This window comes from Diadema antillarum, unplaced genomic scaffold, assembly GCF_040938485.1.
Source record: "Diadema antillarum isolate AM-2024a unplaced genomic scaffold, OU_Dant_1.0 seq00000766_RagTag, whole genome shotgun sequence".
NCBI classification, from domain to species: Eukaryota; Metazoa; Echinodermata; class Echinoidea; order Diadematoida; family Diadematidae; genus Diadema; species Diadema antillarum.
In genome coordinates this window covers 825,544-846,598 of record NW_027271656.1, presented here as the reverse complement: position 1 = coordinate 846,598, position 21,055 = coordinate 825,544, and the positions used below count along the sequence as shown (strand labels likewise).

The following is a 21,055-nucleotide window of genomic DNA, read 5'->3' as shown; positions in this document are numbered from 1 at the left end:
TCATGGCATAAAATTTTCAGAAATTGGAGCCGACAGCAATATTCCCAGCATGAAATTTTTGTGAATTGCCAAGTGCTGGCACCCACTATACGCATTATAGTGTAGACAAGAACTTTTGCATGGATTTTGATTTTGCGAATCTTGGCTGTGGCGAAATTTGCAAAATTAAAATCCACATGAACATTTCTAGTTTTACGGTATCACTTTCTTCCGGAGGCAGATGCAACTTTCTTGATTTGTGGACAGTTTTTGTGATACTAGTGTGCCAGTGGGTATATTGCAGAGTACAATGTATAATAGCAAAATCAACTAGAACATAGGAGCAGGGTCACTTTATAACTGACATGTGTCGGTGTTTTTTTCCGTTGTAACATACACTTTGTGTAAGGAAATATGCAATATGTAAAAAAATTGTAGATTATATGCCCTCGTTGTGCTCATATATTTGATGAACATATGAGGTTCATCTGATTGGGTTGTATTACATGTGTTGAAGTACAAATGTAACAGAGTAGTGGATATGATATGTTGTTTTGGGGGGCTTTTTTGTTGAACAACTTGTGCTTCATTGACCACATTTCATGATAGCATTTTTTTATAAAATGCGAGTGCTAGGAAATGGGATTGTCTTGGCAAATTGAGGCCCGATTCTCGTGCATAGTAACGCTGCTGCTAAGAACTGACACTTCCTGCCTGGCATTTGCCTTGTGCAGCAAGGCGGAACCACCGCTGATATATGACGGCCATAAAACTCCTTGATAGTGCTGAATCACACTTTCATTCTGTCTGAGAACACGGTGGCTGTGGCGTATGGAGACGCTGAGCTCTGTTTGGAATATAATCTAGTGCGCTCTGTCCCTGACTGAATCTATCCTGACTGCCTTGTTGCCCAGTAATGGCGACTGGTGAGCATGATACATGGCAATATGTTTCAGTTTTTTCTAATCAGGTGCAAGATATGGGGTGGCATACAATTGAAAGTTTGCTTTGTAAGTTTATTCTATATTCTTTATATTATAAGTTAAAGTGAATGTTCAGGCTAGGCATGAATTAAAAAAAAAAAAGAGTTACCAATAGAGCCTTGATATCATGTGAGACAAAGCTTGGTATATTTGCTGAGGTGTGGAATCTCGACAACCATCCATATTGTTCAGATGTAGGGAGCAAATCATGTTCATGACTAAAATATTGGTGTCAAGATAACTTAAATATTCACCCCTGTTTTAAAGAGACTGTCTGTCTAAAAGTACAGTGATTCTTTTGAATGGCTGTGATTACATATAGCTATCACTCTCATGATGTGACGATCCTATGAAGCATTTTGAAATACTAATTATGCTTCTATTTTAGTAATTAATTATTGAAATATGCAGGAAGGATTGGAGAAACTCCACATTATGGGGTACAGAATGACACAAAATTAGATAATTCATAGCTAGTTTTTAACAACCAATTTGTCCACGACACTGGAAATTTAAGAATAGACATTAATTGCAATTGTAGTGATTCAATACTGTCAATGTAAATTTGTTTAGATTTTACAGTATTAAATGTGATGTGTACATCATTGATAGAAGGGTTATCTGCATGTTTGTGTCATTGTTTCAGAGGAAATATAAAAATAAACATTCAAATGATTCATAATGAGGATTGTATGGGAAATTAATTTGTGAGACATTAATAATGGCATGTGTCTTAATCTTACAGGTAGTTGTTCAAACGACTATCACTCATTCATAGAAAGAGATTTCATTTTTTTTTTTTTTTGCAAACAGCTTATATGCACCCATTTGCTGCATAATGTCTTATATGCACCCATTTGCTGCATAATGTCACATATATTGTTTACAAAATGGACATTGCTTTTTCTAAGCTTGTAAGATCTTGTCTGTCCCTACTTGGGTGCGTCTTGATGAGAATTTGATACTTTAGAAAGTGCAATAGAGAGAGACTTAGAAGATAATTAAGAAAGGTGAAGAAGGTGAAATGAGACTCTTAAGACAGCTTTCAAGCTTATATTTAACTTGGAATTTCCTGTCCAGTCAAGGATTTATTCAGAATTGCTGAATATTTTTATGCCTCCACCTCAAAAGGAGTCTCCTGAGGCATTAATTTTTCAGGTTGTCTGTCCATTTGTCTGTCCATCCATCTGTCCATTTTTCTGTCTGTCTGTCCATATTAAATGGATTTTGTGGACAAAATATGAAACTTAACCATTTTTGAGGTAGCCAAGTAATACTTGGCATTATGTATGATGTACAAGTAGACGAAGCTGGGCTTATCATCTGGTGGGTGCATGTGCTCAAGGTCAAAGGTCATAGGTCAAGGTCAGATAGTAAAATTTCACCATTTCCCTCATATGTACTGTGTATCTGCAATGCCTGAAGGTATTTTCATGAAACTTGGTGTATTGACTGACATTTACATTACTTAATCACCATATAAAGGGTCACTACAGGAAGTTTGGGGCCATGAAGTCAAAGGTCCCACAAAATGCTAAAATTCCACTTTTTCCCTATTGTCGCTGAAATGGGTCTACAGCTAGCTTAATGACACTTGGTAATATGTATGCTATGGTGCCTAACAATTATCCTCTTGGGAAGTTTAGAGTCAAAGGTCAGGTTCAAATGCTAAATTTACACTGTTAAATGAGCACTGAAATTAAACTGTTTGCTCAATGCCTTGGAATAACTCAATGAATTTATATGCAATTTTATTAACTTGTATCATTACTGCACAGTGATTCTGTAAGGAAAATTTGGACCATGGGGTCAAAGATCAAATGAAAATGCTGTCTTCTTCACTTTTTGTAACTTTTACATTTCTTGTTTATTGTGTGTCAAATTAGAGTTCAAATCGTCCTTGCTGCTAAAATGTCACTATTTTTTCCCATATTTTGAAAAACGACTCAAATTATTGTCATGAAAATGGATGAATGTGTATTACCAGATAGTGATTATTTGAAGAAAATCATTTGCCATGGGGTCAGAGGTCAAGGATCAAAGGTCAAACCAAATTTAGTTCAAGGAATATGGATAAAAATGTGTAACCACTCAACACATTTTGGGTTTGAATCATCAAACTTGACAACATATCTAAATTTCTTGCAAATCATGTTCTTTTTATAATATAGAGGATATACCATTATCTACTAATTTTTCTGACTGTGTTGTGCTTCAGTATGATAGTGTCAGATATTTCAATCTTTATACATTAATTCATGTTTCAGTCACTTGTTCTTGTGATGAAGAATAACAAGGTATTTAATTTCTGTTTGTTTGTTGTTGTTTTTTTAAATCTGTTCTCTGCTATCAGGCTTGCACAAACCAAAGGCTCAAGTCAGGGTACCCAGGGCCAAACCACTGAAGATGTCAGGTGAGTTTGTAGCTCCTTTGATTTTTTTTTCTAGGAAAAAAGCGTGTTAGAAAGAAGGATATTCTGAATATGAGATGTGAGATAGATTTTATAAATAGATGGATCGACAGAAAGAGAGTGAGAAAAAAGAAGCAAGAGATAGAGAAAGGGAGAGTGATGGAGTAATATTTCATACTCTATGCACAGCTGTGTTTCCACAAATCATCCACTTGTGAATCTTCAGGATTCTGAGCATCCAGTAACTTTCAAGGGGGTACAAATATGTGGAGGGTGGGAGATATCAACCTATAGCACTACACATACATAGGCCTACATGTGCTGAAATATGAGCAGATGCATTTTGGATGACCCTTTACCATGACATCTGGAGGGTAGAGTTTTTGGAGTTCAGCTCCTGTGATATTCCCATTGGATTTTCTGTGCATACTATGCAAGCATATATGTCATTAACCCATTGAGGACGCGCTGATTTTGCTACAGCACACATTTCCCATAGACACTTGCCGGAGTATACTCGGGACTCATCCTCAACGGGTTAAGGTAATACTGTCAAACCAGAAGCATTCATGGTGTGAAACTTTTGTGAATTGGAGCCGAGGCCACTTTTGTGGTATGAGACTTTTGAGAATTGTTGACCTTGAAAAAAGGTTACTAGTGAACTGAATGTATAGACAAAAACATTTCATGTGCATTTTACCTATAAAATTACAAACTTTGGAACTTTTCTGAATTGGGGCAGAAGGCCTGTTTCACGGCATGGGTCTTTTGAGAATTGTTGACTGTGAAAAAATTACGAGTAAACTGAACATGTGTAGGCCTAGACAAAAACTGTCATGTGCATTTTACTTTTACAAATTTTGGCTCCTTGCAAAATACAATTTTGGGTTTTACAATATTACAATTAAAAAAGAAAGGATTAGAACAACTCTAGAATATATAGTTTCCTGTCAGGGTTTGAAAGACTCAGACATAGTGAGTGATATGGAGTCTGCTTGCTACAGGGTGTGAATTACATGCATGCTGTAGCCAGATCTTTCTTTGGCATTGTTTTCCACCATGCATTGCCATACTGGCTCTCTGCCATATTGACACAAGAGGTTGAAGAACAGAGGTTCAGATGTACAATAAATGTACATACCATCGTATTAGCTTCACACACTCTGTATTGCTTTTTTTTTAGAGCATAATCTGATACATCCATTTGTATTTATCCCCTCTTTCAGAAATACAGAAAGTGTTTTTGAATTATTCAGAAAATTTGTGTAGCTTAACCTTGACGTAGTCAATATTACTAGAGATTAGATGCAGATGGTAATGCTATGTCAACACTCAATGCCATTTTGTGCAATGCACTTCATGGGATGCTGCCACTACTCAAACCCACAAAATGTATCCAAAAGCATTCGTTAGCCAACTAAGCTTGGTTGTTCAGTCCATGGTCATGCACATTTGCTTTCCCCGATATCAGCCTTGTAGATTATGCTGGAAAGAAGGTCATTGCCAGGATTCAAACTCACCCTTACCTTAAAAAAAAAATAGATAAATAAAAATTCTACCATATGTCTTATCAGCTGGGGGCTGCTATAAGTGTGCTGTGCTTAGAAGTGTACAGTTGAACCTTTTACATGCTTTGTACATCCAGTGCACTGTATGATTGTTGTGTGTGTGTGTGTGTGTGTGTGACTGTTACATTTTGTATGACTTTCATATTAAAATGACATTAATCCTGTGGCCAATGTGATTCATGATAGTTCTTTTGCACGGGATATGTTCTGTCTGATCACAAGCAATTACCGTAAATGGATACTGTTGATTTTTTTTTTGCGCATTCTGCGTGACCAGAAACTAGCACGAAAATGAGAGAGCTCTGCAAATGCTTTTGTTGGCCAAATGTTTCTGTAGTTGATGTCTTGATTCCATGGAATTAAAAACATGCGACACTCATCTCACCCGAGCGCGAAAAATTACTCACGCACTTTTACAGTACCTGCTCCACTTGTGTAGATCCAAATGTTAGGAGGGCAACTCATCTAAAGCCATAGCCTGGAACAATCAAAACTGAGATCTAGTTTTGCATCATCTCTAGGATCTATTTCCAAGTTTCAGATTGTATAGTTCATTGTACCTTGCTTGTGATATCATCAATGTAAATGGACTCTAGCTCACATGAAAAACATGTTAGAGCATTCAATAGTGTGAAACAGAGAGTGAACCACTCCTTCAAGTAATGAACTGCAGTTCTTTGTCCATTGTGCTAATTTGATAAGAAACTTGATGCTTGATGAGTGGCATGGTATGACTTTGTCACGTGTACAAAATGAATCGTAAGAGGGTTTGTGGGTTGGTAACATAGTCCTTTGCACCATCTTCTGAATTGATTCTTTTCACGTGTTATGTGCAAGCTGATTGAAGATCAGAAAGATATTGTCACATTTCAAACTAGAGAAGCACTCTGAGAGTGCAGACCTCCCCCAAGCAGCTACTTTTCACCAATGATCTAGTTCTTCCATAGAGATCAGTGATTTCCACCCGTACGTATGCATGCTGAAAATCACCCGATTTCCCAATATAGAGGCCTTTTGTTACGTCATCAACCCTCAGCTGCGCGGCGCGGCTTGCCCTAGCAGAAACTAGAGCACGCACTTTAGTGCATGTACATAAACCTTTACAAATGTGCAGTTCATTGACCTTACCTGCCAAAATATCGAAAATTTGTCATAAAATCCATAAAAATTCCAGATCACTACCAAAATTAAATCATTTTTGTTTCTTGTGTCATTCTCAACCTTTCCTGCAAGTTTCATCCAAATCCGTTCACAACTTTTTGAGTTATTTTGCACACAGACAAACAAACAAACAAACAAACAAACAAACAAACAAACAAACAAACGGTAATGAAAACATAACCCCCTCCCTTGGAGGAGGTAACAAAGTGAATCTTGCCCAACTGAATGTTGTTTTGAAGAAAGTCAGTGTTTCAAGGAAATATATTAATCAAACCATTGACATAATGAGGTAAATTGAAAGTCAATACTTTTACGATTATCCAAGCACATCCCCTTGGTCAGCATGTTTGTGTCGTTGCTGGTGCTTTCATGTCAATAAACAAGGATGAGTAGTTTTCTATTTACCGTCACTATTTCAGTTTTTCCTATTATAGTACTGATGGGTGTGTAATAATATGTAGAGCAAGAGTCAAAAAACAATCTTGATTTGTCTAATGGGTCAAATATCTTGTACCAACGTTGAAGCAGCTTATAATTCAGGCAATCAAAATTCATCAAGAGAAATAGGAAAAACAAAACTTGAAGTGCCTTGTGAGTGGTAGGTCTTGTAGGGCTCTATTGTAGTCATACTTATGTTGATTATTTTCATGAGCCAGTTGTGAGGAGACAAAACAGCTGACACAGCTGAGGACCATTTACTGAAAACTATCAATCAAATATCATGAGATTCTGTTTCATGAAAGGGGTCCAAAGAAATTGTTCTAAGAAAGGTCAAAGTTGAAAGTTCAAGTGTAAATGCACAACGTGAGATATCTGCTTGGAGAGATGTTACAGTTTAAAGTTCAAACTTCAAAGTTCAAGTGTAAATTATGCACAACTACAATACAAGTGTAGATATCTCCTTGGAGAGATGATTCTAATTTCACAAGTTTTGTGAATCTGTCATGCTTTAAATTCCTAGATGAATCTGCAAAGTACAAATGAGAGAATTATTTCATTGGAGGATTTTCTGATTAATGAATATTTAAAGGTAAGATTGAATGAGATGTAGTATGTTTTTCTGTTACTAGGATCTCAATGCTATTAGATAGAGCCAATTCATTTGCTCGTCAGCGCAGGGCATCCTTGTGGATGGACATTAATGCCTGTTGTAAAACCACATCTCGGCTGTCCTATGTGCAAGTTGGGGTGCTCCAATTAGTTGCCATGGTGCATTGATGTGTGTCTACATTAAGGACTGTCTGCAGATTCTCCCCATGTCTTTGTTTGCACTAGTAATGGCATGATATGCAGTGAGTATATAGGCCGCAGTATTGACACGTCCACTATTTAAAATGACTGCAACCAGACAAAGCACAGTATGGTGTGATAATCTGTCTTAATGTAGCTATTGGAATCACATGACCAATTGATTAGAGTGTATGTTATTCATGGATGGTATACATTGATTTAAAAGAAACACTTGATTGGTTACTACTGTAAAAGTTGATATTTTCGCGCGAGTAATTTTTCGCGCTTGGCCGGGTAAGAAGAGTTTCGCGTGTTTTTAATTCCGCGGAATCAAGACATCACGCACAGGAAGATATGGCAAGCAAAAATATTCGCATGCTTTTATTTTCGCGCTAGTTTCTGGTTGCGCGAAATGCGCAAAGATTTCAACACCGCGAAAATTTCCACTTTTACAGTATGTAGAAATATATTCCTATGAAACATCAAGATAGAAGAAGTCTGTATCCATTAAGATTGTGTACATAGGTTTTTTTCTCATTTTATTTATTCATTTATTTTTTTTGGGCATAGAAGTCGAAGGATGTGTGCAGAAGAAGTGACAGTCACGTGACCAAGTCAGCCATTTTGATGGAGTCCATAGGATACAAAGATTGAAAAGTTTTAATGGTGAAAGTTATTTGCCAAACTTTATTCTAGTTTTTAGAAGTTAGGTGTTTCGATTTCACTGCTTTTATATTGAAGAATTTTGTGAGGTTGATTGTCTTTTTGGAAGTGGATATTGTCAGCTTCCATGATGCAAGTTTTGTGCTAAGTCTGATTCTTACAAAATAACTATGATTTTAGAAATTAAATGATTTACATTATAGTAATGAAATTTAGAATGTGCAATTTACATTGAATGAAATTTAGAATCTCCTTTAAATGAAACCCTGTAGATACCATTTTTGTTTTTGCATACTTGTACAGATCGTTCATAATCACATGCTGAATTGCCGCAAGGAGCCAAAACTCAAATTGGGCAAAGTATAATTTAGATTGAAGTATAATGGTCTGTGCCTCTTAAATGTGTTTGACAATTGCCAAAATAGTCATACAGGCAGAGTTGAAAAATGTATGTATCTGTCTTGTAGTACCCTCTTGTAGATTTTGTTGTTGCTGTGCATCAAACCTTTGCTATGATGTAGTGAGAGTTTTTATTGCCCTAAGAACATTCATTTTTCAACCTCAGATATCAGAGTAGAATGCAGGAATTTTCAAAAACCGACATATTTCAGTGCTTCCTACAATCTACAGTATCGTTGATATCCTCCAGCGTATAGGTCGTGGTGGTGTGCACAGAGTGGAAAGAGCGTGAAAGTTCTACGGGGGAAGAACAATCAATCACTCCCAGTGTACGTGTGGCATGTGTTTTCCTTCTCCAGAGTCGAGTTGTCCCGGGGCCCCGAGGACGTGCTGAATGTGACCGTAGCCGGCAGACATTCCAGCCCTTTCTGTTTATTTGTCTTTGACTGTCACCACGTTGTCAGCCAAAAATGCATAGTTTACAACCCCAGTCGACAGAAGATGAGCTGATTCATGATACTCCAGTATGAGGATGATGTTACAGTTTGGCATTACGCATCGGATGAACACTTCCATTAGGAGTAAGGACCTGCATTTTGCATAGCATCCAAGATTTCCAGCTCTCTAGTGAAAAAGACGGTCACATTCACTCGAAGTCCAAAGTGCATGTTTTTTGAACTGAAATACTTTTCCCTCAATATAATCAGCAAAGTTTTGCTCTGAATAGATGAAGATGCATAGCAGTTGCCTGCGAGAATGTGTGTACTGGTGGGAAAGAAAGGAAAATGCATAATCAACATCACATTCTATGAAGATAATAATTTTCATTAATGAGCTGATCAAGAAGTTTAATAACAGATTGAGATTGTAGGCATACCTTTATAACAGAGGTTGTTCTTGACCACCTGACAACCATGTCAAATTGATCTCTACGAGAAACTTGTGAAAGTGGGATCCAAAAGTCTCACCCAATTGGAGGGGGCTGAATAGAGGAGAAAAGGCCAACCAGACTTTGAAGTTTTACTTTAAAGTTTTACAACATTATATAATTGCAGGTTGGAAAGAGAATATTCCAGAACTATTCACTGTTTACTATCACCAAAAGTGATAATAATTTCACATTAAAGCAAAATCATCTGTTGTGTTAACAACATTGCCTGATTCACAAGATCAACTGTTCCTGTAAGGCAGTCAGTATTGCATATTTTCTGCAAAGGTTGAAGGTTTATATTTTGGCCATAGTCACTGCAAGTACAAACATTAGCATTGAAACTAAGCATTACAGTATAATGGGATTGTTCAAAATCTATAGTTCACTATAAATGTACATGTTTAAAGGGGATGGCTAGTAACTGGTCAATGGGAATCAGTGGGAATGCTGGGGGATTATTGTTCCAATTCTTGTGGGATTCATTTGAGAGTACATATTGTTGTGTGAAAATTATTTGCTTCAGAATGGTCTTATATTCAAGTAATGTGCAGTTTAATGCCCCATCACTGTACAGGCATGCTAGCCTGGAACCATTAAACTGCACATTACTTGAATATGAGACCATTCAGAAGCAAATGATTTTCACACAACAATAGACAAATAATATACTCTTAAATGAATCCCACAAGAATTGGAACAATCATCCCCCAGCATTCCCACTGATTCCCACTGATCAGTCATTCGCCATCTCCTTTAAAGGAATAGTGTGTGTTACAGGCCTGCAAGATTGTAATAATGCTTTATATTGTGCTTCATATTTCTTGTGCTATTTCTACATCTACTGCTGCTGGCATTAGCAATAGTTTGATTATGCCAATGATAATGACATTTGAAGGAGGAAAACATTGTAATGCATTACTTCAATTGATAGCAGTAGCGGTATGGAAATGACAATAACATCTGCATTCATAGTGATGATAGCAAGATAAACTTTATAGAATTCATTGATATTCTATTTACCATTGATTTATACTGTTCTAATAATTCATTTTAATCATTATCATATCCTCATTATTCAAAAAAGATTAAAATGGTAAATGTTACAGTCTTGATGATAGGAAAGACATTTTGGCCCCAGATTGTAATTTAATGTGTTTAATACTTCACCCATAAAGTAAATCCAGACTATGCAGCTAAGCTAGCAAGGGGGGGGGGGGGGCATCTCAAATGTATACACTATAAAGTAAGTTGTTTGACAACCCTTTTGTGAATTCCCTTTGTGTGTTAACTTCAAAGAAAGAAATTGGACTAAAATGACTGAATCCTGATGATAGAAGAAGATTAAGGCCCCCACTTGTTATGTAATGTTTTTACATATCACAGTGTGAGTCTGTTTAAATCCAGCACGTGCAACAAAGCTGGCAAGGGGACCATCTCAAAGGTTTTCAATTAGCAAGGTGGTTAACAACCCTTTTGTGAATTCTCTCTGTGTGTTAACTTCAAAGAAGGAAATTAGTGTAAATGTTGCTGTTGTTGTTTAACCAGACATTTCATGATGGAAACAAGGGTGATATCAGACAGTCTTATTCTTAAAATATCTGGACTGTTTGCATGGATCTTTCCAGGCAATCGATAAGATTATGTCTAGAGTAAGCAAGCTGAAGATAGTGCAACTCATTTATCGTAATATCAAATGTAAACCACATAGCAGCATGATAACTGGCTTTGATTGCTGTGACCTATGGTCTATAATGATTTTATTATGATGGTTTGCCAAAATAGCTGCATTCATTAGCCTTCTCATGCACAGTAAGGAAGATAGCTCATGTGCCAGTATTTTGTTTTCTCATGGAATCTTCATGAACAGCAACACATAAGCAAATGACACGATACAATAATGAGAAAACATGGAAGTTCACTTCCAGTTTCGAAGAAGTTTTCTAGATCCTGCAGCATTTTGTACTGAGCAAGCTTGTCTTGTATTTCACTGATAGATTGTTTGTAGTTATACTTTAACTCTTTATGTGCCATGGTAGAAACCCCCTGTGTGCCACGTTATTCTGAGACACGAAGGTAGTCATGCTTTGAGAAAGAATTCTGTTTTTTATACCTCCGCCACGAAGTGGTGCCGGAGGCATTATGTTTTCGGGTTGTCCGTCCGTCCGTACGTCTGTACGTCCGTAGGTCCGTCCGCTTTCGTTTACGCGATAACTTGAGTAATATTGACTTGAATTCTACCAAACTTGGTCCAAGTATAAAGTATGATGGGGCAATTAGTTGATTAGATTTTGGGTGAAATCCGCCAAAGGTCAAAGGTCAAAGGTCAAGGTCAAATCATGAAATTGTATCTGTTTACGCGATAACTCAAGACTGGATCGAGCAAATTTCACCAAACTTTGTCAGAGGATGATGTATGATGGGACAATTACTTGATTAGTTTTTTAGTGAAATCGGACTGAGGTCAAAGGTCAAAGATCAAGGTCAAATCCTGAAATTTATCTGTTTACGTGATAACTCAAAACTGGATGAAGCAGCTTTCACCAAACTTGGTCCAAGGATGATGTATGATAGGACAATTAGTTGAGTAGATTTTAGTGACATTGGCAAGAGGTCAAAGGTCAAAAGGTCAAGGTCAAATGCTAAAAATGTTGCTATTTCCCCAATATCTATGCAATGCCCTAAGGTATTTTCTTGAAACTTGGTGCAGACATGTACTACTGCATTTAGATTCTCCAGAGAGAGTTTCATGTCATAAGGTCAAAGGTCAGAAGGTCAAAGGTTAGGTGAAAATGTTGTAATATCACTTTTCTCACAAATGGTTCAATGTATCTTCATAGAACTTGGTACATACACATGTACTGACTGGCAGAGATTATCTAGGGAATTTAGGGGTCGTAGGTCAATAGTCATGGGGTCAAAGGTCAAGGTCAACTCCTCAATATTTTACTGTTTCCCTCATACACTAATATATGAAATGCTTGCATTATTAGTTTTCAAACTTAATATATACATGCATTACCTAATGGAGATTCTCCAGGAAATTTCCAGCCAGAATGTCAAAGGTCAGAGGTTAAGGGTCAAAGGCCAGGTTTCCATGCGTCCCCCCCCCCCCAAAAAAAAAAAAAAAAAAAAATCTATTTTGTACTGTAATTAACTCTTTCTTCATACCTTGGAAATTACTCAATGCATAAACTTATAAAAGGGTCTGTCAGAATTCAAGTAAAAATTCTCAATTCCCCAAATATGTGCACCTGCACTCTTCGACAATTATAGCAAACCCAGTTCGAGGAAAGTGAATATTCAAGTCATTTCTGACAAACCTGTCATATCAATATTTTGCCAGTTATGTGAAACTGTCATGGATCACACATGTGAAGACATTGTACTATACTTCTATTGGGAGAATCATGCATTATGGCGGAGGCATCAGTCGCCATAGCGACATTTCTAGTTTTCAAATTTGTATCACTTCTACAAATTTCTGTTAAGCTGGACATAATAGTGAGCAAAGTTAAAGAGGAATGCCAAACTTTGCTTCCATATACAATGTATGACAATTCTATTATCAATTTTTCTTTTGAATTACCAGTTGCTACATTTCTGTAAAGGCATGACTTTTGCACATAAAATAGTGACAGAAACGTGTACACGCAATTTAGTTGGGAACACCGCCTGATAGTCCATCACCACATAGAATGCAAGCCGCATGTGAGAGGAACAAAAGCGCGAGAAACGCTTTGATTGTACCGCGGGATTAGCAATTTATCGATCGGTTTTGGCGGCTCTGTTTGTTGAGCAGAATATGCGAAGTTGGCACGCCGTCGACTGAGTCGGACGTGCGAACGTGGCACATAAAGAATTAAGAAGAATTGAATGAAATGTATTTGATTTGAATCTTGTTTCTGCATAGGCATGGGATAAAGGATATATTCATTCCTCAAATTAGTATTTACTGCAACATGTGCATTTAACCTGTTGAAGATGAGTCCAGAGTATACTCGGGCAGGCGTGTGTGGGAAATGTGTGTTGTAGCAAAATCAGCCCGTCTTCAATGGGTTAAAGTCATCTGATTCTCCAAATAAATTATCTGAAGAAAAAAAAATCATCTAATGTGGACTTGCCATCCTCCCCACTTCTGAGTTGAGACACGATCTTAGAAGCCGAGTATCTCTCAGTCCTGAATGTATGCCGACTGTGTTTACCTTGAAACCATGGCGATGCATCATTCTGTCAAAGCCTGCATCAGCAAATACATGGAAAGTTCTGCAAAAAACGCACTTTGAATTCAGGAATAGATCGGGCCTCTCAGCTGTGACATTAATTACTTCTTAAGATCCGGTTAAATGTATGCAGTGTAGTATAAGTGGAAATTTCTGCAGCCTACATGTTCCCAAGCTGCCCAATGAGAAACAAGTTGACTCGGCTAGCAACCGAGCACCTGTGAGACACTGGGAAAAAAAAAGTACACTAAAGATAAAAAATAAAGAAGATACAACAAGAAACCCACAACAATGTGAGGAAACTCATCGACATGCCTCCTGTTTGGCTGCATGTCTCTTACTGATGGTAAATTGTATTGGTTTGTCTACGTGGGACTGTAGTTTGCTCTGGGGGCAGTGCGCTCGGTAGCTGATTTGATACCAATTCTATGTTTTTGATATGTAGTTGCTCCAGCTAGGTCCGTGTGAAAAAAAGGATTGCTCATGCAGTTACATATTTATCTCTGTGTCTGTTCAGAATGGGATTTCTCATCCCCACACCAATAAAATCTTGTATTTTTTAGCAATAATGGCTTTAGGGTGAGGATGCTGTTGTTCTTGGCATAGTTAATGATACCAGATTATACAGTTAAATTAGTCTAATGCATAATCCTGCTGACTATGTCTACCATGAATGTGACTGTGATTATGCAATTTCATGCAGCCTTTGTATGATATGCTTCAGCTGGTATTATAGATTAGTGGACTAAATGATTTATTCCATGAGTCCTACCCCCTAAATCAATTCTTCTTATTGGGCTTACAGTCCAGTCAGGGAATCCAGATTATGTTAAAGTGACCATCAAACAATTATATATGTGATTTATATCTTTAATCAATAAGGTTTTATACTGGCTGCCCTAAACATATATATATATATATATATGTTTTTTAGATTAAAATGCAATTCCACACTATGTTCAAATTGACTTTACAAGAACAAAATATTGCAGTCTTGTCAAGATTGGACATAAAATGATAAAGTTTTGGTATCTTAAAAATGCCACATTTTTGCCAAACAGTAAATCATTCACAACCACATACTTGTATTAGAAAAGGGGATTATGTCTCTCCCATTGATTTGACTCCAAAAATATCATTATCAACTTCTCGTCATATCCCCTCCCCCACCCCCCCCCCCCCAGCAAAAAAAAAGTAATAAAAATAAAAAATAGAATAAATGAATGAATAAATGAATTGTTGCTAGGTTGTTACAAGACCACGAGTTGATATGAATACAACATCATATTCTCTTGATTTCATGGAAAAAAGAAGGAAATTGTTGTAAAGATGTGTGTGCAGTTCAAAGGGAGACTTACAAGGTGATGAAATTTTGACCTTTTTGGCAACGTGAAGAGGTGATTTTGTCTGTTATCACTTACTCATGTAAACATTCAAATCTGTGAAATTCCACAGCTTTATTTTAGATATGAAAGTGATGACATTTCTATTATTTTGATTTTATTATTCAATTGGCCAACGTGAACATGTTACATGGAAATGCTTCTTACCTGATGATGGTGACATCAGTATTATCCATTAATAAGTAAGCATCACCGATACTGATGTTATTCAAGCCCACTTTGAGTTGACGATGAAAATATCCCTGTTTTTAAGCCTCCGCCACGAAATGTCGCCCAAGGCATTATGTTTTCGTGTTGTCCGGCCTTCCGTCCGTCCGTAATCGATTTTGTGGACAGCATATAACTGAAAAACCGTTTGAAGTATCCTAATGAAACTTGGCATGTGTATGTATGAGTGGGCGAAGTTGTGCCTTTAAACTTTTGGGTGCACATGCTCGAGGTCAAAGGTCAAAAGGTCAAGGTTAAGGTCTCAAAATTTTTCTATTTCTCCCATATCTATGCAATACCTGAATGTATTTTCTTGAAACATAGTGTATACATGTATTACCAAATGAAGATTCTCTAGACAGAGTTTTGGGTCATGAGGTCAAAGGTCAAAGGTCAAGTGAAAAATTTTTGTCCATATTTTTTTTTTGTCCATATCTTGGAAGTGGTTCAAGGTATCTTCATGGAACTTAGTACATATGCATGTACTGACTGGAATTGATTATCATGGGGAATTGGGGGTCATGGGGTCAAAGGTCAAGATTAACTCCTCAAAATTGCACTTTTTCCCCTCATATTTATGCAGTGCCTGCAGGATTTTTCTTGAAAATTAGTGTATGTAATGTATTACACAATAGAGATTCTCTTTAAAGTCTCTTGCCAAAAAGGTCAAAGGTCAAAATGTCAAAGGTCATGTGAAAGTGGTAAATTTCACTTCTTCCATATCTAGGAAGTGGCTTCAATGTATCATCATGAAACTTAGTACATATTTATGCATGTTCTGCCTGACAGTGATTCTCTTGGGAATATTATGGTCATAGGGTCAAAGGGCAAGGATCAAAGGCCAGATGTTGAAATGCTAACAATTTACTATGTTAATACTGAAATTATACTTTTTCTCCATCCCTTGAAAATTACTCGATGCATATAAAAATCATAAAGAGTCAAAAGTCAAGTAAAAATCCTCAAATTCCCAAATACATACTCTCCTAGAAAATATAGCCATTCATCCAATAGACCAGTTCGTAATTCCACTTTGCGCATGAGCAGAAAAAGGTCATTTGTACCAACAGGCATTTTGGTTTATTAATTCACTGACATAAGTATCTGTGATGTGATGATTATTCATGTGATCCTTGTCTAAATAGTGCTTGCCAGCACATCCACCTGATAGCAAGCCTGGTATTTGGCAATGTCAAAAGAAAATGGTTGTTATTGCATTCCATACGAAATAATGAATTAGATGCCTGCTAAAGTGTCAACTGGTATGACGGACTATTCTAGTCACCTGTTCTAAACACAAGTTCATGCTTTGTTTGAACACGAATTCCATAAATTGGTATGTCGGGCAAGCTTATGCATTATACCGCTTTAAAATGAGTGAAGTGCCTAACCAACTGAGAAAAAAGAAAGGTCATTTGCACCAAGGTGTACACGAGCTAATTACGAACTGGCTTATTAAACTTATTTCAAGGAAAGTGAACATTTAACACATTTGTGACAATCATGTCATTTTCATATTTTGCTAATTATGTTAAACTGTCATCACACATTGTCAAGACATACTATAGACCTCTTAAAGGAGAATTACACATTATGGTGGAGGCATACCAGTCGCCATAGTGACATTTCTAGTTTTCACATATGAGCTGTCCTTGGCTAATCCATGAACAAGAAAATTGTGAATTGCAGAGATGTCTAAAAGCAGATAATTTGGTAGACTCAGACATTGAAAATATTTCTGCATGATATACAATTTGTAATCGATCACAGAACTATATAAATTGAAAGGCTCATTACCTAACATGTTCATATACAATGTATAATCCATAACATTGAAAAAGAAAAAAATATCCGTGTACAGTATTACCGAAATCTAATCATCTTTGCCTTGTTTCATCATCAACTTTTCTTTGAAATGGCATCCAAATATGTTCATAACTTTCTGAATTATTCTGCAAACAGACAAACAGACAGACACATAAACAAACACACTAACACCAACAAAAACATTCAATAACCTCCTTGGCAGAGGTAATGAATGATAAAGGCATATATTCACCTCATTGCACATCAGTCTTCAAAGCTTACCTGAGCACCTGGCCTTAGGTGATTATGTCCAGGAATGAAGAAAACACAAAGAAAAATGCAATCTAAGTTAGTTGCAAAATACTTTATACTAACTACAATCAGCCTTGGCATGAATTTTCTGCATTTGTGATCCAAATCACATAATACATTTAGTTAAAAAAAAAACAACAACAACAGTTGAAACAAGTAAATGCTCGTCTTACTCGTTGGTCAAAGTGTAATCTTTTTTTCACAGATACCTGTGAAAATTTCTGACACTTCATGCACAAGGACTGTATAACATGTTAGCTTCGTTTAGAACAATTCCAAGGTCTATTTGTACATAATAGCATTGAGTCAGGAATTCTTTAAGACATAACAATCTCAGATCCAGGATGGCAAACACTATTTCATCTGACCTTTCTTGTTCTGACCCGGCAGTCGTGGTTCATAAATCTTTTCTAGATCACCTTGTTTTGGGAAGAATTTCTACTGTCAGAGACAGTGACCATGCACTGTTTTTTCTTTTTTCTTTTGTTAATGTTTGTTTTTGTTTTGGGGCTATTGGGATTAGAGACCATGGGATTAAGGGAAAATGGGTGATAAATATTGAATATGAAAGACTACAGAGAGGGCTGATGTCCCTTTTCAGGCCTGGCACTTATCAGCAGGCTCACCAGGTGCTACCATTAACACTTTTTTCTCTCATGTGTGTATAAGAGTGCTGTCAGACCTACATGTATACCACCTTTCCTCGCTGAGTTGACAAGACCATGTACCTCAAATTTTTGTGAAAATTCCTTCTTTTTTTTTTATTAAATGTTCAGACACTGTCCTGTCCAAATCCTAGCTGTCTTATCCCCAAAATGAAGCCACTACTGCATGTCAAAGGACAGGCTATCCAATTTGATATAAGATAGTGCTTTGGCTGCCATGTTTTTGTTGTTGTTGTTGGGGGGGGGGGGTTTCTCTCATAAACATTTACCATTTTTTTAGATGAAGTCTTGTCGCCCCAGTGACATCATGGTATATTTATATGCTGTTTTGATGTGAGTCTATTCAGATGCAATGCCCTGTTATCCGATTTGATCGTATTGGAGCATTTCAGACCTCATGTTCAGTTGGACCTTCATGGGAAGCTCATGAATATGTATGAGTCTCTCCATTGCGCAGTGCTTACTACATCAATACAAACTCTGTGCAGGTTTTGTGCTTCATGTGGATGCTTAGTGCTGGACTCATCTGTAGTACATGTTGAGCTCTAAACACGCATTGTGAATAAGCCCCACCTACTTACTGTATATAATGTAGGGATATGAGAGATTTCAAATGAAAAAACAACAACACATGGATATAGGATAATCATAAAAAATGGTGCTCACAAGATTGTTCAAAAAACAAACAAACAAACAAAACAAAAACTGTAGGTGTCTGTTGAATTACCAGTGATTAAGTAGGGGAATTCTGATCATTAGCATTGATTAATTCAACCCCTGTCTTTGTGACTAACATGTGATGAAACCAGTTGGCATTATTCTGCAGTTCATTAAATTGTTATTTTGGGATTTTTTTTCTAGAACTGCTAATGGTCATTGGAAGGCCAACTCGTATACATAGTATAGATCAGAGAATGTAATGATGGCTGCACATGGATATGAAACTGCTGGAAGACATACAAATTTTACTTGCTTTTGAAATGAGTTCATCAAGACAGATACTGAACACCATACTTTCAATTCTCTTTTTTATGCCATAAGGAGAGTCAAATGGCTAATTACCAGATTTTTTACTAATAACAAAAACAACAAGACAAAAACAAAAACAATGTCGTAACACCAGCAGAATTTTGGAAAAAACACACTTACAGATTAGTTTCAGTTTGGGGTTTTCAAAGAATAAAGGAGTAGTTGCTTGGCAGTTTCAAGTGAAAGTCTGGATTTTTGATAAATCAGGCAGGTTTTTGCTGCGCAGAGGCGCAGTCATTAATCTTGCACTTTCCTGACTTCATGGCATTAAGACATCTTTGGACTCTATAGTTTGTGTTCTGTCATGAAATGCATACACAATAAAATCTCACTTGATAGAGTTTTCATAAGATAAACATGCTTGCACAGAAACAATCCCTTGAGTAGCACACCCACACAGCTCCCATGAGGGATTTCACTTTTTGTTTTGATATCAAATTTAGTCAGGCTAATGGGCAGAAAATTGTGTGAATTTGTGGAAATTGATTTGCCCAACTGACAAATTTCTTTAAAAAGTTTTGTTATTAAAGCAATGCACCACAGTTACTGAAAAAACCAGGGGGGGGGGGGGGGGGGATGTTCGCGTGCAATTGAATTTCGCAAATTTCGCGGCAGCCAAGATTCAAGAAATTGAAATGCACGCAAAAGTCCTTGTCTACACATTATGCACTGAATGCTTTTGCAAAAGTTGTGTGCTGCTATTATGTTGCTTTATGATGTTGATGATGAATACACCTCCAGTCATTGCTTTATGCAGTGCACAGATTAGACTTTTTCCCTTAAAAAAAAAGAATTCCTATCACCATGCATTCTCATGCCCTGCAAAGTCAGCCTTATTAAGGAAGTAATTGTGTTGAGGCACAAACAGTGTGATGTAATGTACCCTCATTGGAACTCAAAGTCAGACTTTAGGCTGCATTTGCCAGAAGCAAACAACACCTGTAAATCACAGGCTTGAGTCAGCATTGTTGGACTGATAATAAAGTAGATATTGCAGACATTTACGTGATTACAGGCATGCGGCGCAACAGCAGCTCTACAGTGAACACACAAAAGACCAAAAGGATGCAAATGACAGATTGTAACAAATCTTGGGATTATCTCACAAATATGAAGCTCCCATTTTACACACTTATACTACTAAATGCAGTGGTAAAGGATCAATGAATAATTATGATTATTACCATTGTCAAAATATTTGTTTTTTCTGAGTTAAATTGTAAGGAACTGTGCAGTTCTCTCAGAACTTGAACTGCAGTCAACTCAAATTTATCTCTCTGTAATTGTGCAGTATTTAACTGACTGCGCAAAAAACAAACTTCCTGTGTTGTCTGGCCATAGGAGATATCCTGGACAGTGGTAACAGAAGCAGTAAAATAAAAGAAGGATTTCCTCACAGAAGCCATTATTGTACTTCAGATTTGTGATCATGCTATTTCGCCAACGCATGAAAAGTGTAGACACTTTTGTCGCCATGGTTCATATACGTCTACCATTCCCTTTTCATCTCAAGCAACATCAAATGTGTAAACAAAACAAAAACAAACACGCTAGGCATTCAGCATTATAATGTAAACAGAGGGTTTATGATAACACTTGTTATAAGATATCATAGTTGATCAGTCTTACCAGTTGTATTTACTTGAGGAATATTATATTGATGCCCAAAGCATTATTTGCATGACATGACAACCTCTTTAGTTGATCACTGAACAATCATTATGCGGGTTACTCTGTTTTATTTGTACTTATGAGCAAAATCTGATTTTTAAAAAAAAGGAAAAAGAATGTCAGTCAAATATCCCATCAGTAGAAAGTTTGCTGATCAATGCCTGCCATTTCTCTCTATGTTTACTGACTTCACTTCTAAACACTGGAGAATACTGATGTTGTTTACTGGTATTTATTGGTTGTTAGATCTTGTTTTGCATTTTAGTGTACATTGGTAGTGCAAATCTGAGTGCTGATAATAAACCAGATAGAGCTGTGAAGCAAAATGCAAAACAAACAGCATGCTGCTTTATTAGGGTGCTGTTGAAGGTGGTAATAATCTGCTTTGAATAGGGTGTGTGTTTGCTTGGCACTGGAC

General features: G+C 36.8%; 1 protein-coding gene across 4 annotated transcripts in view; it reads left to right on the top strand.

Moving 5' to 3' along the window:
* Positions 1–21,055, top strand: part of LOC139738730 (peroxisome proliferator-activated receptor alpha-like) — a 55,480-nt gene that overhangs the window by 11,780 nt on the left and 22,645 nt on the right. For 3 of the 4 annotated variants that reach the window (XM_071649371.1, XM_071649369.1, XM_071649370.1), the window contains exon 3: positions 3,316–3,375. Coding sequence is in view for 3 of the 4 variants with exons in the window: in XM_071649369.1 (XP_071505470.1) it covers positions 3,369–3,375 (7 nt within the window). In the remaining variant the exon portion in view is untranslated. Of the gene's footprint in view, positions 1–791; positions 906–3,315; positions 3,376–21,055 lie in introns of those variants that run through there. The other variant, XM_071649368.1, reaches the window with a different exon arrangement.